Source organism: Tamandua tetradactyla, chromosome 13, assembly GCF_023851605.1.
Source record: "Tamandua tetradactyla isolate mTamTet1 chromosome 13, mTamTet1.pri, whole genome shotgun sequence".
NCBI lineage: Eukaryota > Metazoa > Chordata > Mammalia > Pilosa > Myrmecophagidae > Tamandua > Tamandua tetradactyla.
In genome coordinates, this window is record NC_135339.1 from 1,600,158 (window position 1) to 1,628,119 (window position 27,962).

Here is a 27,962-nt window from a genome sequence, read left to right on the forward strand (position 1 = left end):
GTCTTCTTGCCTCCATAGTTTCTAATGAGAAATTGGCACTTGATCTAATTGGGATTCCCTTGTACATAACATGTTGATTTTCTCTTGCAGTTTTCAGAATTCTCTTCTTTTCCTCTGCATCGGACTGTGTGATCAATAGGTGATGATGTGTAGCTTTCTTCATGCTTATCCTGTCTGGTGTTCTTGGGCTTTCTGGATATTCATATTCTGTTTAATAAGTTTGGGAAGTTCTCTGTTACTACTGCTTTAACTATTTCTTCTGCCCCTTTCTCTTTTTCTTCTCCTTCTGGAATTACCATAATGGTACTCCTGAGGGTGTCTCAGTGGTCTCTCAGGTTATTTTTGCTTTTTATAATTCTTTTTCTTTCAGATTCTCCACTTTATGCATTTCAATTTTCTTGTCTTCGAGTTTGCTGATTCTTTCTTCTGCAAGCTCCAGTATGCTACTGAAATCTTCCTGGGAATTTTTCATTTCAGTTACTATGGTCTTCAACTCCAATATTTCTGTTTGGCTCCTTTTAAAAATTTTCTATTTATTTACTTAGATTCTCATATTGTTCATTTATTCTTTTCCTGATATCTTTTAATTCTTTCTCTGTATTTTCCTTCAGCTCCTTGAGCATAGTGAACATCATTTTTTCATAGTCTTTGTCTAGTATATCCAGTCTGTTATTTTTAGTTGCTTTCTGGATTTTTATCCACTTCCTTTGGGTGGACCATCATTTCCTCTTTCTTTGTCTTGTACTCTTTTGTTGCACACTGTACATTATAATATGCTAAAATGCTACCTCTGGGATTCATCACCTGAGAAGTCTGTTTGATTTTGTAACTAGCTGGTGATTTAACAGATTGTCTTGAGCATCAGGCATCCTATTAAGGAAATCTGCCCATGCCAAATGCAAAGGGCAGGATACTCCCTGTATATTCTACACAACCTCTTCCTGAAAACAGAAGCAGAAAGAACACTTCCTAACTCATTCTTTAAGACCAGTATTACCCTAGTATCAAAACAGATAATGATGAGAAACTGGACTTGTTCCTCCTAAGATTGGGAACAAGGAAAGGAAGTCTTCTCTCATCACTCATTTAACATGATACTGAAAGTATTAGATAGTTTAATTGTAAAATGAAAGGAAATAAAAGGTTCACAGACTGGGAAGTAAGAAATAAAATTATCTTTGTTCATAGATGCCAGGATCATCTATGTACAAAATCAGAAAGAATCTACAAAGGATTGCCCGAAACTTATAATAAGTACTACCTCTTATTAACCTTGAGACTCTGCAGAAGCACAAAGCTAAAAGTAAAGCAGAGATATAAATTGTCTGCTGAGGGTTGAAGGTGTGCCCCAACAGACAGAGTCCCTCAACAAAGACTGGATGATTTTTTGGCTCCAGGCATTTAAGGAAATCTCGATGCAATCATTAGCTGACCACTAACCTTCAGGGGTCACATACAGGAAAGAACACAGACTTTACAGAATAAGTACAGAAAAGTTACAAACAACTATGATAAGCAGCAACAACCACAAATCTGAGAGGAGAAAATATGATTTCAAGATATATCACACTACTCAAAATGTTGTAATACTCAAAATGTTTCAACAACAACAAATATAAGGCATACAAGTATGCATGTTCTATATACAGAGAAAAAAAAGCATTTAACAGAAACTGCCCGAGGAAGCCCAATATTAGACATTCAACACAAAAACTTTAAATTACTTATTTGCAATATGTCCACTAAGTTAAAGGAAACCATATCTAAAGAATTAAAATATTATAAGGCTGTCTCACCAAATAAAAATATCAATAAGGACATTCGTAATTGTAAAAGGGTTCATAATAGAAATTTTGAAATTCAGAAGTACAATAACTACAATTAAAAGTTCACCGTAAGAGTTCAACAGCAGATTTAAGTAGACAGAAGAAAAATAAGTAAACCTGAAGACAGACCAATTGAGATTATCCAGTTTGAGATTAAAAAAAAAAAAAAAAAGAAAGCATGAAGAAAATGAAGTCTCAAAGACCTGTGGGATTTCACCAGGTCTACCAACATACACATAATACGAGCCCCTAAAGGTGAGGGAACAGCTAATGGGGAAGAAAGAATATTTAAAAGAATGGCAGAAATGTCCTCAATTTGATGAAAGACATGAATCTATACAACAAACTCCAAGTAGGATAAATTCAGAGATCTACACTGACACATCATTATCAAGCCAAAAACAAAAATGGAGATAGTCCTTGATAAACAAAAGCTGAGGGAACTCATTGCTAAGAGAACTATCACACAAGAAATGCTAAAGGGAGTACTTCAGGCAGAAATATAAGGACTCTGGACAGTAATTAGCTCCACGAAAAGAAATAAAGAAATCCAGGAAACCTAAGCACATAAGTATTAAACATGGTTATTTGTAAATTTTGAGTACGGGTTTATAACTAATTTTTCTCTATCTGTTGTAAGAGACAACCGCATAAAGCAGTAATTCTAAATCTAGTTTGACAGGTATGCCTGTTTGAAACTATTATGTACCCCAGAAAAGCCATGTCCTTTAATTCTCATTCAATATTGCTGGGTGGGACCTTTTTTATTGTTTCCATGGAGATGTGATACTCCCAATTGTGGGTGGTAATTTTTGATTAGATGGTTTCCATGGAGATGTGTGTCTACTCAGTCGAGGTGGGGTTGTTTACTGGAGCGCTTTAAAAGGGAACCATTTTGGAAAAAGCTTGAGAGCAACCAGAAGCAAAAGAGCCCACACAGCCAGAGACCTTTGGAGATGAAGAAGAAAAACACCCCTGGGGGAGCTGCATGAAACAAGAAAGCAGGAAAGAAAGCTAGCAGACGTTGCCATGTGCCCTCCCGGCTAAGAGAGAAACCCTGAACTTCAACAGCCTTTCTTGAGTGAAGGTAACCTCTTGTTGGTGTCTTAATTTGGACATTTTCACAGCCTGAGAACTGTAAACTTGAAACTTAATGACTTATCCTTTTTAAAAGCTATTCCGTTTCTAGTATATATGTCATTCCAGCTGCTTTAGCAAATTAGAAGAATGGGCACACAATATACAAAGATGTAATTTGTGAAAGTAACAGCATAAAGGTGAGGGGGTGCTGAACTATATAGTAGCAAAGTTTTTATATAATTTTGAAATTAAGTTGGTATTAATCAGAACTACAATGTTGTAAGTTAAGATGCTAATTGTACATCCTAGGGCAACCTCTAAGAAAATAACTCAAAAAATATACAGTAAAGAGAAATGACAAGGAAATTAAAATGGTACACTAGAAAAATATCTATTTAACACAAAAGAAAGCAAAATGGAGAAAGTGAGGGACAAAATTAAGACATATGACAGAAAACAAACAGTAAAATGTCAGAAGTCCATTATATATAAAAATATAATGTTTATATTAAACATTAAATATAAATGGCTTAAACTCTTCAATTAAAACCAGAGCTAGGCAAAATGGATTTTAAAACATTATTCAACTACATATAGCACAAGAAGAAAAACTACAGACCATTATTTCTTATGAATGTAGGCATAAAAAATCCTCATCAAAGCTAACAAATCTAGGAACATATAAGAAGAATTATACTCTCAGACCAATTTGATAAAGAGTATCTACCAAAAACAAAAACAAAACCCTACAGCAAACATCAAACTTAAAGGTAAAAGATCAGTAACAGGGCAAAGATGTTGCTCTCATCACTCTTATTCTATTCAGCCATGGAAGTTCTAGTCAGCACAACCAAGTCAAGATAAAGAAATAAAAGTATCACATGGAAAAGAAAAAATAAAACTCCCTATTTGCTGATGATTAAGTAGAAAATACCTATATATTGCATACATTGTTGCGAGAAATGCAAAATGAAACCATGTCAGAAAAGTTTGGTTTTATATATACTTACCCTGCAACCCAGCAATTTTACACCTAAGTGCTTACCCAAATAAAAACACATATCCATGCAAAAATATACATGAATGTTCATGGCAGTTACATTCAGAACAGTCAAAAACTGGATACAATGGATGAATGGATAAACAGTAACAGATACATAAAATGGAACACTTCGCAACAATAAAAATGAAGGTACTACTGATATGTTACAATATGGATGAATCTCAAAATCATGCGTGAAGAACGCAACACAAAAAGCCAGATAAAATAATACATCCTTCATAACTCCCTTTATGTGAAATGGTATAAAAGATAAATCTAAAGTATTGAAGAAAGAAGATCAATGGTTGCCAAAGGTTAGGAAGAAGGAGGAAGTGAATGAGAAAGGGAATGAAGAAACTTTCTGGATGATGGATTCTATATCTTAACTGTCATAAATACGTGAGTATATACATCTGTCAAAACCCACTTTCTGAATGATGGATACATTCTATATCTTAACTGTCATGGTAAACACATGAGTGTATACATCTGCCAAAACTCATCAACCTGGCTACTTAAATTGGTATATTTTACCATATTTAAGTTATATCTCTGTGCTGGTTTGAATCTATGGTAGACTCCAGAAAAGCCATGTCCTTTAATCCTCATTCAATATTGCTGGCTGGGAGCTTTTTGATTGTTCCCATGGAGATGTGACTCACCCAACTGTGGATATTAAATTTTGATCAGAAGGAGATGTAACTCCCCCCATTCCAAGTGGGCCTGGATTGGAATCCTTTAAAAGATGAAACATTTGGGAAAGAATACCTTTTAAAGCCATGACAGAGCCCATGCAGCCAGAGACCTTTGGTGATGAAGGAGGAAAACACCCCCAGGGAGAGCTTCACGAAACAGGAAGCCCGGAGAGACAGCTAGCAGATGCCGCCATGTTCATCACATGTCTTTCCAGTTGAGAGAGAAACCCTGAACTTCTACAGCCTCTCTTGAGTGAAGGTAACATCTTGTTGGTACCTTAATGTGGACTTGCTTTAATTTGGACAATTTCATGGCCTTAGAATTATAAACCTGCAACTTTATAATAAAGTTCCCCCTTTAAAAGCTGTTCCATCTCTGGTATATTGCATTCCAGCAGCTAACAAACTAGAACAACTTCCAAGTTGATTATTAACTCTTTTCATAAGTTATTGTTTTAATAGTGAAACTAAAAATGTTGACAATTTTCATAAACAGGAAAATGAATAGTATCGTGATAGTTACATAAAGCTGTACAATATACTTTATTAAAATGATCAACTTGAGCTAGATATATCAACATGGATAAATGTCAAAATTATGCATTAGAAGACGAAAGCAAGTTGTAAGAATAGATACATTCCCCTGACATATATTTGCAAGAACAATATATTATTTATGGATACATGTAGAGAGTAAGAGAGTTAAAGTAACAAGACATATGTGGGGTCAATAAACCATTTAAAAGAGGGGTTGAAGTGTGGTAAGAATGATCTGAACTGGAATGGTTGGGGGAGGTCATGCAGATGCTTCAACTATTTTTGTAGTATTTTACATGTAAGCTGCAAGAGGTTCACTGATGGTTATGTTATTCCTTGTCAGTTCACACATGCACGAAATATTTCCCTTGAGCCACACCAAGTTTTCTTTCCACTGAAAAGTGTGCACTGCAATTGAGTCAAGAGCTTTGGATTCAAGAAGGTAAGCCTCGCTGAGTCCCATCCATTTGAATTAGGGCACCAAAGTCACATGTCCTAGAGAATTCCAGCAATCCTCTAGCTTCAAAAATTCAACACCGAATTTTTTTTTTTTCAGTTCCTCTACCTTGAAGCAGTCAGGGGAAGCACAAGGCCAAGGTATATCCCATTGCCTCTGGCTTGTTCCAGTGTTGGTTCTGATGAGGGGCTGTTCCATTCTGAGCTCCCTTAGGGATAAATCCCAGGATGAACGATGCTATTAGGCAAACTGACAGATGCACGATAGCTTATAATAGGCAGGGCCATGGGCTGACATGCCTTTCTCCAAAAGTGGAATTACAGACTGAGAAGATTATTCAATTTATTTGTGCTTTTTCAAAGCTACATATTTAATAGTTAATATTTTATAAGTGTCTTTCCAGTTTTCTATTAAAAACTGGGCATCACAGCAAAACATGATTTACAGCATATTAGGAGGAAAATTTCTATCCATATTTCCTAAATTGACAGATTTCCTTTAACACAATCCACAGATATAATACAGTATGTATTTTTGTTAAATCCATCATATTAAAATCATCTGTAAGACTTTATTTCAATATCAGTTCTCTCGTAAAGCAAAATAACTCAACTACATGTGCTACAATTTGGGGATCTTCCCTATGATTTCTCTGACATACAGTGAATACAACTTGTATATGAAGGTCTCAGAAAATATAGGATGTTGACAGTTTTTCTCATGTGTGATTTTTCTGGTGTTTAGTAATAGACAACTTCTGAAAGAATTATTTTCCTCTGTTTGAGTCACAGCCTTCTTTCCTACATAAGTTCTTCGTTTAATAAGCTCAAACTTTTTAGACTCCTACATTTCCAATATGCATTAGTATGGTTTCTTCCAGATATATTCAGTAATTCTCAGTTGTCTTATTTAAAACAGATTTTCAAATATTCATTACATACATAGTATTTTCCTCCATGTATATTTTCTTTCTTACTTTGGAAGATGACTTACAAGTAAAAGGTTTTCCACACTTTCTACATTCATATGAGTCATGTCCTCTGTAAATTCTCCATAGTATTTTGAGGTGTGAACTGTTTAAGAGAAGGATTTCTCTTTTTCATTTGTAACGTTTTTGCCATATGTGTATACTCAGATGCACTATGAGAATAGATTTCTAACAGGATTTCTCACACTTATCACATTGGTAGGTTTCTCATTTATGTGCCTTCTCTGATGTACTTTGAGGCCTGAGTTGCAACTGAAGGTTTTTCCACACAGGTTACATACATAGGGTTTCTCCCCTGTGTGTGTCCTCTGATGTTTAGTGAGATCTGACTTATGATAGAAGGACTTACCACATTCACTACATTTATAAGGTTTCTCCCCTGTGTGTATTCTCTGATGTACTGTGAGGACTGATTTCTCAGAGAAGGATTTCCCACACACATTACATTTATAGGGTTTCTCGCCTGTATGTATTCTCAGATGTGATTTGAGAACTGAGTTAGAAGTGAAGGTTTTCCCACATTGATTACAGTCATAAGATTTCTCTCCTTTGTGGGTTCTCTTATGTGCTGTATAGTCTGATTTGTGGTAGAAGGTTTGCCCACATTTTTTACATACATAGGGGTTCTCACCTGTGTGAGTTCTATGGTGAATTGTAAGATATGAATTCCTAGAGAAGGCTTTTCCACAATCCTTACATTCATAGGGTTTCTCCCCTGTGTGTGTTCTCTGATGTTTAGTGAGGTCTGATTTATTGTAAAAGGTTTTTCTACATTCATTACATTCATAAGGCTTCTCTCCTGTGTGTATTCTCTGATGTACTGTAAGGACTGATTTCTCAGAGAAGGATTTTCCACACTCATTACATTTATAGGGTTTCTCCTTTGTGTGTATTCTCTGATGTACTTTGAGGCCTGAGTTGCGAGTAAAGGTTTTCCCACATTGAATACATTCATAAGGTTTTCCTCCTATGTGAGTTTTCTGATGTTTAGTGACATCTGATTTGTGGCAAAAGGCTTTTCCACATTCCTTACATCCATAGGGTTTCTCTCCTGTGTGAGTTCTCTGATGTATTGTAAGGTATGAATTCCTAGAGAAGGCTTTTCCACAGTCATTACATTCATATGGTCTCTTGCCTGTGTGTGTTTTCTGATGTGTTGTGAGAACTGAGTTGCTGATGAAGGTTTTTTGACACTGACTGCATTCATAGGGTTTCTCCCCTGTGTGAATTCTCTGATGTACTGTGAGATATGACTTATGATAGAATGTTTTTCTACATTCTTTACATTCATAGGGTTTCTCACCTGTATGAGTTCTCTGATGTATTATTAGGTGTGAATTCCTAGAGAAGGATTTCCCACATTCATTACATTTATAAGGTTTCTCTCCTGTGTGGGTTCTCTGATGTAATGTGAGGAGTGATTTTCTAGAGAAGCATTTCCCACATTCATTGCATTCATAGGATTTCTCTCCCATATTTATTTTCTGATGTTTGATGAGTTTTGACTTTTCACAGAATGCTTTGCCACATTCATTACATTTACAGACCTTCTCTTTTGTGTGTGAACTCTGAGTTACATTAAGAACTGATGTCTCACAGAAAGCTCCCCCCCACTTGTTACATTCAGATGTTTTCTCTGTGTCATGAAAGGTTGATTTCCTGACAAAATTATCAGTGCTTTTAACACATTCATAACATTTGACCTCCAAATGAACTCTATGTTTCAAGAAGTTTGACTCCTCAAAGCAAGTTCTCCAATATTCATTAAAATCATAAAAATTTTCTCTTTTTTGCATCATCTTATGGACCATGAGAGTTGACTGATTATAGAATGTTTTATCATATTGATAATATTCACAAGGAATATCTCCTGTGTGAGTTTGCTTATATATAATGAAAACTGCCGCCTCATGGAAATCTTTTTCACATCTCTTACACCCAGGTTGCTCTAAAATTTGGATGTTCTGATACGGACTGAAGTCTTCATTATGACTGAGGTATTTCCCACTTTGAATGAATTCATGAGGTTTCTCTTTCATATGAGTTTTTTCATGATTACTACTGAGGAACATTTTTCCATATGCACTGAGGTCATCAGCCTTCTTTCCTAAATAGTTTGCCTTACAAATTATTAATTCAGAAATGTATTCCAAACTCATACCACATGAGTCACATTTACAGGGGAATTTCATGGAAGAAACTGGAACTGTACCAAAATTGAACATTTTATCTAATACATTACCTCTCTCTATAATCAGTGTTTTGTTGCTGATAAACACAGGTTGCCAGAAATGTCTGCCCTGGGCTTGCTGACTCTTTTCTAGTTGCTTATCAACTTTGCAGTTTTCTAGAAAAGAGAAAAAATAATCATAAGCTATGAATCTTAATAAATTTATGATGATAAAATTATACTTACATACCAATGACTTTTTATATAGGTGACTTAAGTTCCAGGAATAAAAGTAGCCCAAAATGTTCTTGACCCCCATCCCCTTGGCTTGACAACAGAAACACAAAACCTGATAGCACTGTAAAAGAGAGTAGAAACTTAGAATGAACATATTGATATGGGAAATTTACAAACATGCACCCTGAAATTCAATAAAGAGTTTAAAAATAAATAGAAAGTGCAGGGAATAGAACAACAAGGTTTGAAAAAAATGGCTGACCTAGATATGGGAAATGCAGAGTATGAGGTGATTACCACAAGATCAATGAACAGTAAATAGAAGGTCAAGAACAATTCATAAATAAGAGTGCTCTGGAGAAATACCAGAAGAATGATTTGATTTGAAGGAAGCAGAACAGACTTTACATTCTTTTCTTCTCATACCTGCATTATTATTATTTTTTTTTTATTTATTTTTTTACACGGGCAGGTCCAGGAATCAAACCCAGGTCTCCAGCATGACAGGCAAGAACTCTGCCACTGAGCCACTGTTGCCCACCCTGCATTATTATTATTATTATTATCATTATTATTATTTTATTAAGTAAAGAAAAATTAACTAATACAACATTTAGAAATCATTCCATTCTACATATGCAATCAGTAATTCTTAATATCATCACATAGATGTATGATCATCATTTCTTAGTACATTTGCATCAATTTAGAAAAAGAAATAGCAAGACAACAGAAAAAGAAATAAAATGATAATATAGAGAAAAATAAAAATAAATACAAAAAATATATATTAAAAACAAACATACAAACAAAAAAAAACTATAGCTCAGATACAGCTTCATTCAGTGTTTTAACATAATTATTACAATTAGGTAGTATTGTACTGTCCATTTTTGAGTTTTTGTATCTAGTCCTGTTGCACAGTCTGTATCCCTTCAGCTCCAATTACCCATTATCTTACCCTGTTTCTAACTCCTGATGGTCTCTGTTACCAATGTGCATTATTTTTTTTAATTAGAGAAGTTGTAGGATTCAGAAAAATCATGCATAAAGTACAGAATTTCCATATACTACCCTATTATTAACACCTTGCATCAATGTGGTCATTTGTTACAACTCATGAAAGAACATTTTTATAATAGTACTATTAACTATAGTCCATTGTTCACTGCTTGTGTTGTACAGTCTAATGCGCTTTTAAAATTTTTATTCAAGGGTAGGCCACAGTGGCTCAGCAGGCAGAGTTCTCTCCTGCCATGCAGGAGACCCAGGTTCAATTCTTGGTGTTTGCCCATGCAAAAAAAATATAAAAAAATTTTTTATTCTAGTAACATATATACAACCTAAAATTTTCCCTTTTAACTACATTCAGTGCTATTAATTACATTCACGATGTTGTGCTACCATCACCACCATCCATTACCAAAACTTTGTGATCAACCCAAATAAAAACTCTGTAAATTCAAGTACATTAATTCCCCATTCCATATCCCCACTTCACCCCCTGGTAACTTATATTCCACATTCTGACTCTAGGAGTTTGTGTACTTTATTTCATATTAGGGAGGTCATACAATATTTATCCTTTTTATACCTATATTACTACAGAAAAATCCTCACTAGGGTTTAGGTGTTTCTGGTTTTGTCCTCCTCATTTTTTTTCTTTTTAATTTGAGTGTACCATGAATACCAAATTAAATTCAACAGTTTCCTCATATTAAAGAAATATCCTGCAGCACAATTTCTAATTGTCCCTTTACTCCTATAACTTACAAGAAATACTGGTGTCTACCAGAAAATGTGAAAAAAAAGGAATCTTTGCAACAAGATCAGATCTATTTGTTGTTTCTAGCTATAGTACATGTATTTCATTTTTCACAGTTTTTTTTTTCAAAAAGTAAACCAATCCTACCATCAGATTCTAAGTTTTCTCATTACAAACTTGCTCTGACCATTATTAATATATAACTTTGCTTTCACATCCACGATCCATATTATGGTTTTTATTTATACTGAAGCCTTGGGGGATTATATTTTTCAACCTGATAGAAAACATTTATTGACACATGTTCATTTGCCTTGAGAACTCTCTTCAAGTTAAATTTCTGCTCAATAAATTCAAAGTAACAATGATGATCCTATGTTCAAAATCATGACCAAAGCCCCACTGTCTCCAAGAACCATTAGGCAAAATATACTGAAGTTAATATTCGGGGGAAAAAAAAAACTTGATGTCAATGACATTTACATTAGGTGTTCAAGCTATCACTCCACAAGTCCATAATAAATGTCTTCTGTTTTAAATATACCAGGATATTAACCTGCCATAAACTGTTTAAATTCATCTAAGCCTTTTACTCAGGTGGCTTACATTCCCACTTTGGTTTTGCTCAGAAGTTACATATTCTTCAGGGAAATGGTACTGGCACATACATTCCTCCAAATAAGTCTTCACACACAATTCTATAAAGTTTGTTTACAGTAAAACTTAATTATATTCTGCACATTTCATTCTATCACAACTTCAGACAACACTCTTGTCACATAAACATGCCATTAACTGCTGAAATTTAAAATACTTCAGTCATCTTTTTTCTTCTATTCCAGCTATAACCTATGATTCTCACAGAACTATATGTCTGATTTCTTTTGAACACCTGAGAATGGATATGAAATTAATAGTCCTTAATAAATGGTATGTAGGAGATAGGATTAACATAAGACCTGCGGAACTACTTGGGAGTAGATGGCATCAGGGTGGTGGCGGCAGTAAGCTGCTTTATGTTATCTGATTTATGTAAGACAGTCTAGGAGGAAGAGAATGCTTGTTTACCCCAAATGGTTATTTTAAGTAGGAAGGAAGAACACCGAAAGATAAGAACTTTGTTTCCTCAGGAAATGCATGCATGCCTATTGTCATCCTATGGTATATAACCAGGATCTGGTTAAGAATAAAATTGTCTAAAGTCTGTCTGAAGTAAACTCAAGCTTCAGACCCCCTGAGCCCGTTTGTGTCTTTCCTTCTCTCCTTCTTCCTTTCTTTCTTTCTCATCATTCCTTAATATCCTTCGAGTTCCGTTCGAACAGGAAGCAACAATGGTATGCTTTCTTCAAAATGTAAATCCTCAGGTTTTATACAAACCTATAACTTTTGAACCAGAATTTAGAGCTTTATAACCAACATGTGCATTTAGAAGGAACTCCTGGTAACACAAAAATCAATAACTATAAAGGCTCTTTCACTCATAACACTCACAGTTAACAAAGTAATGATCCTATATGCATTATTCAATAAACAGCAAAATAAGGTAAGCTCTTTCTTTTTTTAAACATAACAACATACAAACACAAACATTCTTACCATATTATCATTCCATTCTTGGTATATAAACAATAACTCACAATTTCATCACATAGTTGTATATTCATCACCATGATCACCTCTCAGAACATTTTCGCCAATCCAGAAAAAGAAATAAAAAGAAAAAAATTTGTACATACCATACCCCCTACCTCTCCCCCTCACCAATCACCAGTATTTCAATCTACTAAATTAATTTTAATATTTGTTCCATTATTTATTTATTTTAATCCATATGTTTTACTCATCTGTCAATAAAAGGAGCATCAGACACAAGGTGGTAAGCTCTTTTTTAAGGAACCATAATCTAGAGAACAAAAGTATCCTCAATCAACATCTACAAACTATCAGCAATCAGAATATGAGGTACATAATCTAAATCAAAGCATGCATGGAACAATTCATGAAAGTGATGGAAACTTGAGTTTAAATTTAAAATGTATTTTGAAATGTTATAATAATAACAACGGGAAAAATAACAAATCATAAACATGATCCAGGCAATCTTCCAAATCCTTTTTAAATACTAATTCACAAAAATCAAGTCCACAGAAATCAAATGGTGGAGATGTAAGGCAGAAAAATATCTATATGGATTATATTTAGGAAAAATTGATTACATGAAGTTTGGCCCCTGTTTTGGGCAATGGAGATGGTCATTAAATGAGAGAACCTGAATTTCATATATCATGCACTGAGGAAAATATAAATCAGGCTAGTACCATGATAAATTAGATGTCTGGTGGCGGGGGGATTTAATTTCACTTAGGAATTACCAGAAAAAATTAAAGAATAAGACAATATGGTTAATGTTTGGGATGATATCAGAAAGTGAGAAGTAATAAAATGAAAATATTTAGAAGCGAACTTTTGGTTTCTGCCTGACATGTAAAGGAGTTTGAAGTTATTACTCCTATCCTCACAAGAATAAAAATGAAAATCAAGAACTCTACTTAGTTCTTAAAGTCAGTATTACTCCATACAGCAGCTGTTAAAGAAGCTGAAAAAAAGGTCAAACTTCAATTAGAGATATGAATGAAATGGACTGGGTTAGGACTAAGGTAAATCAAAACACAGGGTAAAGGATGATACTGGCTGTATTTTAAAACTTCAACTTCTGTGTGAGACAAAGGAAGAGACGTTTATTTGGTACAAAATTTATATTTTCTGTAGCACACTACCTAATTTAACCTGTATGGTCAGTTTATTTAAACAACATAATTACATGAAACCTAGACTAGGGAATGAGCTCTTGTTATTTTGTACAGCTTAACATAATACCTTGATACATCCCAGAGTATTTGGGGCACAAAATAAAAAAGTATTTCCAAAGTCCCTTTTAAGGGACTAGAGAAAAATGTGGAAATATTAAACTTCCCACCTGGAATATTCCTGATAGTCTCTCAATATTAGGGACTCCCAATTTAATAAGCCTCAATCCTGGGGCATGCTCTTATGAAACTCATTCCTACAAAAGAGAAGCTAAGCCTATGTATAATTATGCCTACGAGTCACCCCCAGAGAACCTCTTTTGTGGCTCAGATGTGGCTTCCCTATGTCAATTCTGCAAATAAACTCACTATCCTCCCTCCTACATGGGACATGACTCCCAGGGATGAGCCTGGTCCTGGCATCATGGAATTGAGAAAGTCTTCATGACTGAAAGTAGGGAAGGAAATGAAACAAAATAAAGTTTCAGTGGCTAAGAGACTTAAATAGAGCTGGGAAGTCATTCTGGAGGTTATTCTTATACATCATATATAGTCCTGTTTAGTTTCTAGTGTATTAGAATAGCTAGAAGGAAATACCTGAAACTGTTCAACTGTAATCCAGTAGCCTTGATTCTTGATGATGACTGTATAACTAATAGCTTTTATGGTGTGACAGTGTGATTGTGAAAACTTTGTGATAGACACTCCTTTTATCCAGCGTATGGGCAGATGAATAAGAAAACAAAGACAAAAAATAAATAAATAAATAATGGGGGTGAATAAAAGGTATGGGATATTCTAGGTGTTTTTTTTTTTTTTGGAGTAATGAAAATGTTCAAAAATTGATTGCGGTGAAAACACAACCAATATATATTACACTGTGAGTCACTGATTGTATACTGTGGATGATTATATGGTATGTGAATATACCTCATAAAATTGCATTAAAAAAAAGAAACAACAACAAAAAAAAGAACTCTGCTTAAACCCATCAGAGAACTGAGGTCCCAGGGTGGTCCCAGGGCAAATCATCACCCCAGAATCTGGGGAGACAACAGATAAAGAGTGTCACAGCTTATTAAGATACCACTGCTGGGCGGGCCGCGGTGGCTCAGCGGGCAAGAGTGCTTGCCTGCCATGCCGGAGGACCCCGGTTCGATTCCCGGCCCCAGCCCATGTAAAAAAAAAACAAACAAACAAATAAAAAATAAGAAAACGTGTAAAGATGTTTCCCTTTCTTCCTCCCTTCCTTCCTTTCATCCTTCCTTCCTTCTCTGTCTTTCCTTCCCTTCCTCCCTCTCTTAAAAAAAAAAAAAAAAAAAAAAAAAAAAGATACCACTGCTGTAGTCAGCATTGGGTAGGAATATTTGAAGGGTAATTGACTAACTGCTGGAAGCTGAATTGAGAGAGAAAAACTTCTGGAGGCCCAGCCCAGTTTTGTGAGTTTTAACTTCAAGAGCCCCACAAAGAACTCACTGTGAAAATAGGAGAAAAATCCCCACATGCTTCTGGCAGGGGGTGGGGAAAGATAGCAATTTTGAAATGGTCCAGAGCACTCTGTTCTCTTCAACAAAGGCATATCCTCAAGAGCATTTTATTTTACCAAAGCCTAACCAACATGGGCAAAGTTTTCATTCTTTTAGCATTAAGTATGATGTGCGTTTTTCAACAAACATTTCAACCATGTTGAAGAAGCTTCCTTCTGTTCTTATTTTTCTTAGTGTTTTAATAATGAAAGGATATTGGATTTTGTCAGGTGCCTTTTCTGCATCAATTGAAATGACCATGTGTTTTCGCTTTGTTCTACTAATGTGGTGCATTACAATGATTAATTTTCTTATGCAGAACTTTCCTAACATTCCTGAGATAAATCCCACTTGATGAGTGTATAACACTTTTAGTATGTTGGATCTGGTTTGTTGGTATTCTGTTGAGGATTTTTGCATCTATATTCATAAAGGATGTTGTTCTACATTTTCTTTTCTTTCGATGTCTTTATCTGGTTTTGGAAAATTCATTATGAAGAAGAATTTTGCACATATACTAGACTCAGTTTATACATCAACCCAGATCTGCCTTCGTTTCTAGTCAGAGTAGCCTAATGGTAGGCTGACGACAGGCAAGGAGTCAGGTCACTGGGGCTGGCACCACTACATCTGTAGATTGAGGAAGAAGTGGAGTGCTAACTTAACTGACAGAACACCATCCCAAAGTGGCTGGACTGGACCTGTGGAAGCTCTGGCTTCCCCAGTAAAATTCCTAAAAAGGCTGGATGATGTAATCCAGATATGTGAGAGGTTAAAACTCTCTGTGTAATGAAAGAGAAGAATCTTTGTCTAATGAGAGAGAAGAATAAAAAGCAGTCAGCTACAATATTTTCCCTTCCACCTTTCCAACAGGCTGTATGTCTTCTCTTAGAAAAAACCCCAACAGACTGAGCAATTACATGCGCCTGTTACAAAGCTATAACTAACTAGGTAATCATCCCTTTGCATTTTGCCTTCCTCCTAACCTGTCTTATTCCCTCTTTCCTCAATTCTGTAACAGGTCTGCTCTGCTCATCCTGTTCAACTGTTACCAAGTTGTTTTTATCTCAAATTCTGTGTTCTAGGAATACCAGCTAAAATAGCCCTTAAGTTTGTTTTCCCACATACAGGCATCTCTGAAGATTTTTTTCCCAAATGGACAGTCTCTCTTCTTGCACTTTCACAAAAACAGGGTGTCTCTAAAAAAATATGACTTGCATGTCTATTTCACTTTTAGTCTTACTACCTCTGCTTTGCAGAATCAAACTGCATCTAAAGAAGCTCTGGCTATCATCCCGGGCTCTGCAATGTAATCATTTCAAAGACAGACTTGGTTTTACACCTTTGAGTATGTACTTCATGTCTAAAAAGTACTTTGTCAGTTCCTTAGAACATCAGAAATGCTTTTGTTCTTTATCCATCTGTTGGTACATGTACTTCTGCTTGACTTTTTCAGTGATTTTGACAGCTTTCCCACATGTATTTGTTTGGGATTTCAGATATCCTCTACTATCATAAAATAGCATTTGTGTTTCTTATTTTCCTTATTGCTTCTGGATGATCTACAGGCAGAGACAGGAAAAAATGCCAGTTTTACACATGGTTCTTCAAAGAAATTAACTCTCTTCTTGTTCTAGTTCACTAGCTGCCAGAATGCAGCTGCTCCCTCTGTGGCTTTTTCTCCATCTGTCTGAATTGCATTCTGTTTATAAAAGACTTTTTATAAACAGTTTAAGTTTGAGACCCATCCTGACTGAGCTGGGCCACATCTTAACTGAAGTAACCTCATCGAAAGGTCCTACTTACAATGCATTCACCCCCACAGGAATGGATTAAATTTAAGAACATGTTTGTCTAGGGTACTGAGCTCTAAACAACCACACACCTGAACTACACTACCTACTTATACTAACTGTTTACTCTTGAATATTTAAACTTGGATGATTAATAATTACCTGTAACTTAGTATGTCCATAATAACTCCTTAAAACTGTTTCTGCCCTATATTCCCTTTCTCAGTTATTGGTACACATTTATCCAACTGCTCTGGGTGACATTCAAGTCATTTTTGACTCCTCTCTTTCTCCCACATTCTCACTTACCTGATTCAACAGCAATTCTTACAGGCTCATCTTCAAATATATCCAGAATCCAACTGCTTCTAATCATCTCTACCACTTCCACACCCTCCTGATTATTTCTGCTTTCACTGCCCCACTGTCAATAGTATATTCTTTGCACAGCAGCCAGAGAGATCAATTTTAAATACTAATCAGCAAATGTTGCTTATTGCTCAAATCACACCAATGGCTTCTCATCTCAGAATAAAACCAAAGTCCTTATTATTGCCCATATGATTATATATAATTTGGGTTCCACTACCTCTCTGACACTAACTTTTACCATTCTTCTCTCACTCATTCCCCCAATCCACAATATCTGTGTGTGTCCTCAAAAAAAGCAAGCACAATTCCTTTTTTGTTCTCCACTACAGAACAGTGAAATGTTAGTGACTTTTAACTAACTAGTGGCTGCTAATGTTGTCTGCCAACAATATTCCACATGATTCCTACCCTTTTTTCATTAAAATTGATATGATCAAAAAGGTCTTTCTCACTGGTACTATGGGATCAACAATGCCATCTTGACAAAAAGGGGGGAAAGTTTAACAAATAAGGTATCAGTGGTTGAGAGAATTCAAAAAGAGTTGAGAGGCTACTCTGGAGGTCACTCTTGTGCATGCTTCAGTTAGATATTGCTACCTATCATAAATTGCCAAACCCCAACCAAAACCATTCCTGCCAATCCTAAAGAACATCTAGGGCATTATATAAGATTCTACAAAGGTTCCATGCACTAGGGTGACTCTCCAAAACCTACAACCTTCAGATGGGTCCCTGGACTGGATAAGTCCTGAAATGCAGAGGGGCCAGCCCTTCCAAAACATCAATTAATTCCATTTCCCTATCCCATATTACTGACAGCCCCTTCCAACATGAAAAAGTTAGAATGGACATAGCCCAAATATCCCCTAAAGAGTGGGAGAAAGGTCAAAGGTGATGGTAGAGTTATACAAAGAAGGTCGGGTTTAGCAAATGAGTATAAGTGCTCAATTATTATACTGATACATTTTTTAGCCTCTAGTACCCTAGAGCAGCCAGAAATAAAAACCTAAAATTGTGGAACTGTAATCCATACCAAACTCTGAAATCTGTTCTACAACTGATTGCTGAGCTGTACTTTGAAATTTATTGCCTTTATGTATATATATTATTTAAAGAGAAAGAGTATAACAGAGAAGATAGGATTTAACAAATGAGTATGACTGTTGAATCATTATATTGATATTTCTGTTGGTGTCCAGTGCCTTGGAGCAGCTAGAAGAAAAAACAAAAATCATGGAACTATAACCCATACCAAACTTTAAAATCTGTTCTATAACTGCTTGTTAAAATGTACTTGGAAATGCATTGCTTTTTTGTATATATGTTATATTTCTTAATTAACAACAAAAAAGGCTTTTCTGAAGTATAGCACTATATTACTCTTAACCTGTTTTGATTCCCTGGCTATTTTCTGTGAGCACTTGGCATATTATATTTGTGTATGTGTATATTGCTGTTAGTCATTTGCTTCTTATCCTTCTTTCCCTATCATAATGCAAGTTCTATGAGGGTAGGGATCTAGTTCATTGCTGTATGTCGAGCATCTAAAACCTGACTGATACACAGTAGTATTTGATATTTATTGAATGAAAAAAGGAACACATGAGCAAACAGTTGACAATAAAAGGAATTCACAATACATTACCCTGGTGTCTATCTATTAGATATTCACTAGCTCACCTGCATAGCTCTGGTATGGAAATTCTTTCTCTAATATCCATGGCTCTTCTCTTCGCTCCAACTTGAAGATCACTTCTGGTTTAGGGATGCAATACCCTGGGAATAGAAAATGCCATGGGAATTGAGCCAGAATATATGTGCTTCAGGGCTTCTGAAGGAGGGAGAAAACGAAGCTTCAAGAACCAATTTCAACCTTACTTTCTGGTGTTCCAACAGTCTTTCTGCTTAATACCCCTGAGTCTCAACTTAATATAGCATTAAACCCAACAAAGCTTCCACAGGTTTTGGCAACCAAGAAAGGACATGCAATCAGGGAGTTTACATGGGAAATGATCCCTACCCACTGAAGCAAGGTGGCTGTAGTTCTCCAGCATCACGTCCCTGTACAGAATCCTCTGAGCAGGGGCCAGGTGCTGCCACTCCTCCTGGGTGAATCTCACAGTCACATCCTCAAATGATATGGATCTCTACAAGAACACATTTGTATTAAAAATTAAGTGATCAGAACTGGAAGATACAGAAAAGCTATATGAGAAATGTTATAATGTTCACTGTTCAAAACTAATCAGAAAACGTGTTATGGGATGTCTACTTATTCTGCTGTTATTGATTGGAGAATCATAACAGAGATTTCCCACAATGTTCAACTACAGGCCTAGAACTTTTCTAGGCTGGAAGAATTTAAAGACAAATAAAACAGTGTTTTAGTTTTCAAGGAGCATATAATGCTCCTTGTATATCAAATAATATATACGCATATAAACACATAATTACTACAAGACGTAAGATACTACAGTTAAAAAAAGTACAGTATGAACAGAGGTCACAAAGGAGGAGGAAATTCAGTTCATTTCTGCTATGAGGGTGCACTTCACTGAGAAGGTAAAGCTTTGAGTTCTTAAATATGACTAGCATGTTGTTCATGAACCTGAGGCAACAGCATAAACATGAATACATGTAAACTTTAAAATTAAAGGAATAACTTTTCATAGAAGAGTACGATTTGGGACCATAATAAGATAAGGGGTTACAAAGATATTCAGGAAACAAATTACTGAGGAATTTTGGACTTACTCATAGAATAGTGGTATTTGTTCATGCTCCCATCTGGGAAATCTTTTTATTTACTTGTAAATGTATATTGTCAAGCCATATTTCATCCCTATTTTTTAAGATTAAAATAGGTGCATAAATGAACATCGCCTTCCCATATAAATGCCTCATACATTTCCCTCGTTTATACGCATCCCCCCGCCACACACACACACACAGACTTGGAGATGAATGAGTGGTTAATGGTGAGCCAATAAACAGACATAAGCAGAACAGCAACAGCGGTATCATTTCTAGGTTATCTGTACAAATAGCTGATACATGCTCATGGTGTGTACTAAAACCAGGGAAAAGAATGGGTTAAACAGAGGGTAAAATGCAAGCTAGGTCTTAGACATGTTGCACATGGAATGTCTTAGAAAATACTGATCAAGATAATCAATTGGGTTGTCTAGTGCACTACTACTAAGGATGCCTAAGCCTCATTTTGGTGATCACCACCGTGGTAAGCAGAGGACCTCTGGACAAACTAGGATCTAGCATTAACTATTTATTTTAGAATAAGAGTAGTAAATAAGAGTGGTCAATAGCTTAAAGGAGTGTTAGAAATAATATCTTTTAAGGTAGCAGTAATGAGGATGTTGATAGGAACCTTATCCTAAAGGGTAAACATGAGAGAATATAGTAAGTAATCAATCACACAGAAAGGGAGGAAGGAGATAGATGAATTCGGAACGCGAGAGAAGTCTAACATGAAGAGACCTGGGTGTCATCAGCAACTTTGCGTTAGTACAGCCCCCGAGAGAATTTAATAGCTCAAAGAGATGAAGGATTAAAAAATAACAACAGTAGAATCTGAGGGAGCATGAATATTTAAGTGGCTAACAGATGAAGAAAAATTAACTATGAAAAATTCGAAGGTCATGCAGGAAAGGCATTTACTATAATCAGTAAAACAATAGAACTTCTAGACAATAATATAGAAAACCATCTTCACAACCTTTGCACAAGCAAAGATATTTTAAACAAGACACAAAAAACACTAACTACATAAAGGAAGACTGAAATAACTTGAACTACATTAAAATTAAGAACTTCTTTTAATCAAAAGACACCATTAGAATAAGAAAAAGTAAGTCAGAGAGTAAAAAATACTGCAGCACATGAAACTGATAAAGGGATTATAGTCATAAGGATTATAGCCACAACTTATTAAATGCTTCTAAAATAAATAAGAACAAGATAATCTAATAGAAAAATGGGCAAAGGGCTCAAACAGACACTTCACAGAAGACATCCACATGGCCAATAAATATGACAAAAGGTGCTCCACCTAAAGAGTCAACAGTTGGGTGAAAGGCTACTGGGACAGAGGATGTTCACATAGACAATAAAGTTTATAAAAGTGGAAAAACAAGTCTATTTTTATAATGGAAATAATGGTAGAAACATATAAAAAGTACATGAGAAATTGTCATAATAAATATGTATAACCAGAATCTTATCATGAGCACAAACAAATCAGTCAAATACAGATTTGGGGGTACCTCCTAAACAGTGCTTTAAATATGGTTGCATGTTGCCTGGGTGTTACCCAAGAATTTCTGATTTAACTGGCATTGAGTGCAGACTGAGTACAGAAATATTTAAAAGATCTCCAGGTGATTCTAAAATGTGGTTAAGGTCTAGAACCTACATTCAACAAGACACATGACCAGGACTTCTAACAAATGTCTATAATATGAAAAAAATACAAAGGCATGATCTTTGATTGGTCTTGGACCCAACAACGTTATAAAGGAAAATTTTTAAATGGGGATATTATCAAGATAGAGAGGGAGATAGCTATGGTGGAAGTGGGGAGGGAGGGAGAGAGAAGGAGGGAGAAAATCTGTGGAAAAAATGGCATATAATTTTTGAAACTAGGCAAAGGACTTATGGTTATTCACTGTATTCTTTATAACTTTCAAAACAGAAGGCTGCTATTCTGGATGATAAGAATTTTGGTAATGGATGGCAGTGATGGAAGCATGATGTTGTGAATATACTTAATAACACTGAACTGAGAGTGACTGAAATGGGAATACTATGTTATATATATGTTCCCACAATGTTTTTTTTTTTGTTTTTTTTTTTTTTTTTTTTTTAAAGACAGAGAAGGAAGGAAGGATGGAAGGAAGGAAGTTTTTTAAAGACAGAGAAGGAAGGAAGGATAGAAGGAAGGAAGGGAGGAAGAAAGGGAAACATCTTTAAACATTTTCTTATTTTTATTATATTTTGTTTGTTTGTTTGTTTTTTACATGGGCTGGGGCCGGGAATCGAACCGGGGTCCTCCGGCATGGCAGGCAAGCACTCTTGCCCGCTGAGCCACCGCGGCCCGCCCACAATGTTTTTTTTTTAATCTGAAGTAAAAATACTTAGGCATGAAGTTATAGTAAGAAGTGAACAAAATCTACATAAAGAAAACTACCAAATTACTCCTTTAAAAAATTATATTGAACAAATTGAAAGGGTAGGTTTAGCCCATGTTCTTCAACAGGAAAACTCAGTATCAAAAAGATGTCTGTTCAGAGTAAATTAATCTAGCAATCTAATGAAATCTCAATAAAAATACCATCAAGCTTTAATTCTTAAATTGTTTGTATATTTTAACCAGAAGAATAAACGAGCAAGAAGAGCCAAGAAAAACAGGAAAAAAGGAACAATGAGGAAATTAACTCTATCAGATATATAAGCATATTATAAAGCTTCTAAAATTAAAATAATGTGCACAGGCACATAAGTGGAAAGTGATAGTGAAGGAAATTCCAGAAAAAGGCTCAAATACATCTGGAATTTAGTAAATGATAAGGCAATATCATAAAGGAGGGGAAACGAATTTTTCACTAAGAAATGGCAGCATAACTGGATAGGTGAAAACATTAAAAATAGGATATATTTTTATCTATCCATAAGGAAAATCCCAAATGGATCAGGGTTAAATATAAAAAAGACACCATTCAAATACTAGAAAAAGATGTGAGTGAATTCTCCCATAACTAAGGAAGAATAAAATTTTACTAACCATGACTAAAAATCTGTATGCAAAAAGGGGAAATATTAACAAATCTGAATAATCTAGAATTATCAGGAATTCCAATATACTAGGAATAAGTATTTACAACTTACAAGACACACAGTTAATAGCCCTAATACTAGGGGGGGTCCAAGAGTAGTTCAGTGATAGAATTCTCACCTGCCATGGGGGAGACCCAGGTTCAATTCCTATAGAAATATGAGCAAGAACTTGAGCAGATAAGCCACGGGAAAAACACAAATGACACTTAAACTCATGAAATCAGGCTCATCTTTTGATATAAAAAGCGTGTAAATAAAAACTACACTGACTCATTTCATCCCTGCCAGACTGGCAGAAACTGAAAAGAATGACAGCACACATACTTGGTTTGGTTTGCTGTAGGCATAAAAGCATCCTCATATTTTGCTGGTGGAAATGCAAAATGAACAACCACTACAAAAGTGCTCTAAACATGGCTGTATACTGCCTAGGTGCCACTCAAGAATTTCTGATTTAACAGCTCTGGAGTCCAGTGCCAGTGAAATATGGCAATATTTGGCTAAATTACATATAAATTTACCACCTGACCCTGAAATCCCACTTTTGGGATATTGGCAATATTCAACTAAATTACATATAAATTTACCACCTGACCCTGAAATCCCACTTTTGGGATATTGGCAATATTCAACTAAATTACATATGAATTTGCCACCTGACCCTGAAATCCCACTTTTGGGAATCTACCACAAGAGCACACTGGCCAAAATGAGAAATAGGTACGAAGCTATTTCACTATTTATATCTGCAAAGTACTGACAGCAAACCCTAATGTTGATTAATAAAAAACTGGTTAACTGTACTATGGTACATTCACACAATGGAGTACTAATAAGCAGCTAAAGAAAAGAATATCTAAAGAATATCTCTATATACTGCCACAGAGTAAACTCCCAAATATATTATTAAGTAAAAAAGCAAGTTTAAGAAAATCAAGTATAATATTAGCTTTCTTATAAAAAGGGAAATACAAATATCTACACATGGATCTGCTTCTATTAAAAAGGGAAATACAAATATCTATATGTGGATCTGCTTCTACTAAAAATTACAGTAAAATGATAAATCATAAAACAAAATGAACATTCACCTATACAGTGAGGGAAGGAACAGGATGGAAGAGACAGGAATAGAAGCCAGACTGATATCTGAATATAACCTGCTTTAGAGATTCATCCTTGGGGACATTTAAATATTTTTCATGGTTATAAGGATCAGTTATTAAAATGAAAAGCAAAACCCTAAAAATAAACAGCAGAATGAAACAAAGGAAACTAATTGTCTCAAGCTGATGGCATACAGCCCAGAGTGGGATCTCTGAATTTAAGACACAGGCATCTGATTTTATATCATTACGGGAGATAGGTATTCTCTGTTATTTCTGCTACAGAAATACTGGCAATACCAATTATCACAGAGCACCTCTAGAATCCAGACTGTGTTTTCTTTTCCCACAAAAAGAAAACAAAGCTCCTGAGAAAAATGACTGATTGCAGGGCTGGAGAGCAAAGGTACAATATGAGTCTGGAATATCTTGTCACATCAGAAAACAAAGAAGCTGTCAAGACTACTGGGCTCATGTCAAAAGGACTCAGGAGGGTCCCAGCAGCTTGGGCGAGAGCAGGAGTGGCAGCGGCCAGCAGCCCAGCTTTGCGAAGGTTCTAGGTGCCCCGCTGAACCTGGCATTCACCCTCGCCACAGCCAAGATAACCAAAAGGAAGGTCAGTTCAGCCAAAAGGGCAGGAAGAAGTCGAAGTGGGTGCAGCTCTAAACTAAACCTGCTCCCGCAAAAGGCAGCAGGAAAGGATAAATCTCCAAACAAAAAAGTACAAACAAAAGGGAAAAGGGGAGCAAAGGGAAAATAGGCCCAAGTAACTAAACAAAAAACTAAATAAGATTTCCCTGCAGAAAATGGAGAACCTAAAAATGAAGAGAGTCCAGCCCCTAATGAAGCAGGAGAGAAAGCCAAGTCTGATTAATACCGAGTATTATCAGTGGTCCCTGATTTCCTTCTTGTACAATCCAGAGGAATGTTTTTATTAACTATTTTGTAAACTCCAGTTTTTTAGTAGGTCTAGAAAAAAATACTTTTAAGAAGATTGGAATCCCACCTCATCTGATTTTTTAAAAGTGCAAATGCCTTTTTAAAGAGGGTAAATCATTTGCTGGTTGTCTATTTTTTGTTAGTCAGAAAATACTGGGTTATTGAATTATGTCAATAATTCAGTTTTGACTTAGATGCCAATATTCCAGAGGTGGGGAGGGGGGCAGTTTTATATCTTATAATACAATGCATACTGAATGGCAATTTGGAGCCACAATCTATGCCACAATACTATGTCTTAAACATTGTCAATTACTTCTAGTCCCATATTTTTTAGGATAATTATTTCTTAAAGAAAACTGTTCACTGATCTTGGCTCTTCCTGTCAGAATGGTGTGTACTCTGCAATATTTTTGGTCAGGATAGTCCAGTTTTCCTAATAACTTTGCAAAGTTATTATGAAAAACTATGAAAGATTGGAAATTTGAGTATGTAGAGTGTGTAACATTACACTGAGAATTAATGAGATTTACAATACAGCAGCTTATCAACATTTGAAAATATTAGTACTTGACATCTTCTTTAGGAAAATTTACCTCCAAACTTTTAGTTGGAAAGTCACTGGAATAACTTTAGAGAAGAACTACAACTAGAAGGCATTTTAGATTTTCATAACATACATTAAGAACTGTGCACAAATTGTTCACAATGTCTGTCTGCTGATCTTCAAAGCAATCAATAAAATCTCAAGTATTTTATTTTCTGTGTTAAACAAACTTCAAGGTGAAGTTTGAGAACCACTGTGCTACGATGTTTCCCTGTGGTTCACTGTATCTGCTTTTTTTCCATTTTAAGTACAGGAGTCATTAATATCATAAAATCCACTGTAAAATAAAGTGTAGATCCCAGACCATGCACCCCCAAAAAATAAATAAATAAAAATAAAAAAATAAAGTGTAAAATGAATTCCACAACTCACATAGGATTTCTTCATTTTCTGCTGCTCTTAGAAAAATGTAGAACTCTCAGACGGTATTGCTGGGATAGAAACAGAAGAATGAAGTCACCAAAAAGATGCAATTCCTGGATTTTCCACCTAAAGAGCTGTAAACACTATCTGGGTAAAATATCTGAGAGAGAATATCGCCTTCACTGTGGAGAAGGGTCACACAGATGTACTCACATGCCCATTTATGACTGATATGATCATGCAGAGCTTGAATGCATGGGTAAATGCAATTGTTTGTCTCCTGCTGATTTTTTTTTAACAATGTATGCACCCTTTTGTATTCTTAAAGAAATTAAAAGTGATGAGGAAATTGGTTAAACAAATTATAATATACTGAATGAAGGAACAGTAAGTCTTCATTGAAAACTAAACATCAAAAGTTTTACTGTCCTTGAGCTAGAGAGTTCACCCAAAGCTATGAAAAAAGGGACAGAAGCACTTTATTGTTTAAATTACATGTAGTTTCTTATAAGGCTGCCTTTTAAGAAACATATTTTAACTGTGAAGATGTGGATAACATTGGCCTGGGTATCAGGAAATTAACATCTATTCTTGGCTCTGCCACTAAAACAAAGCTAAAGAAAGCCACTTACACTCTCAGGACCAAGTTTCCCAAACTTTCAAACAAGACAAACAGAAAACACTCATTGCAGGCCAGATTAAAAACATCGGCATATCTTTAGATGCCAGGTGTGGTGACAGTCATGGTATACGAAGAGCTCAGACCTGGAAAGAATGAGTGAATAAAAGGAGTAGGGGTTATATCAGAATTGGTGGAGACAATTCACTCACATCTGGCTGTAAAGCCCTTTCCCCCATACCCTCCACTGAAGTTATATTTCCTATGTAGCCTGGCCCTCCTTCATTCCTCTCAGTCCAGTTCCCTCTCTCCTATGAAAACTGGCCCAGACCTTCTACCACTAGGTCGCCCGTGGGGCTTCTGGATGCGGGGAAATCATCCAAATCTCGTTCCTTCTGGGGATCTGCTCCTTTCTGGAACCTTCCGTCTCTGCTCAGAAACTCAGGTAGTAGAACGGTTCTCCTCCATGGAAAACCTCTTCCTGGAGACTCTTCCTTACTTCACAGGAGATGCTTTGCTCCAAGGTAGATGAGAAATGAGCCTAAGGGACAAATACATTTCACTTGGAACCTTCATCCAGGGCAGCAGTTTAACTCTCTTAGCATTTGCCATTCCATAAAAACTCAGGATGGGCCTTCAATGAACGCAAACCAACACTGCTGAGAATACAGATCTGACGCCAAAATGCTTTCTGTCCCAAAGCCTCTGAAGCGACATCTAGACGTCCCACACACAACTGCTACACAGTAAGATTCAGGCCACACAACTTCAAATTACTTCTGCTAAGAGACATGCAATGTTGGCTTTTACAATCAGAATAATAGATAAGGAAGACGTTTGGAGAAAGACATGCCTTGCGTTTGTCTCTTAGTCTATCTACTAGTTTTGTGATTTCGGGTATATAATTTCCCACTCGATTTTCTTATTTGTTACAGTGGGGACAGTTATACTGAGCATAAAGTAACTAAGGAGAATAAGTGTTTCTATTAAAGACAGCAGCTAGTATCTACATCTAGGCACTGTGCTATGTCATTTAATCCCCTGAACAACTCCACGGGGCGGGTGTTATCAAAACGCTCAGTGCGCAGAGGAAGGAACTGAGAGTCACCGCCAGGTTGCGCGCAACGGCGCGGGGCCCTCGGCCGGCTCCGCCCAGCTCCAAGCTCGCGCCCCTCCGCAGCAG

General features: G+C 35.9%; 1 protein-coding gene across 1 annotated transcript; it reads right to left on the bottom strand.

Annotated features, from left to right (window-relative positions):
* Nucleotides 1-27,915, bottom strand: LOC143653471 (uncharacterized). Its single transcript, XM_077124496.1, is given in 7 exon segments — nucleotides 1-6,801; nucleotides 6,803-8,972; nucleotides 18,976-19,071; nucleotides 19,316-19,442; nucleotides 26,170-26,228; nucleotides 26,793-26,925; nucleotides 27,111-27,915. Coding segments are annotated over 5 exon segments (2,541 nt in total). The 5' UTR covers nucleotides 26,185-26,228; nucleotides 26,793-26,925; nucleotides 27,111-27,915; the 3' UTR covers nucleotides 1-6,668.
* Between the last annotated feature and the right edge of the window lie 47 nt (nucleotides 27,916-27,962).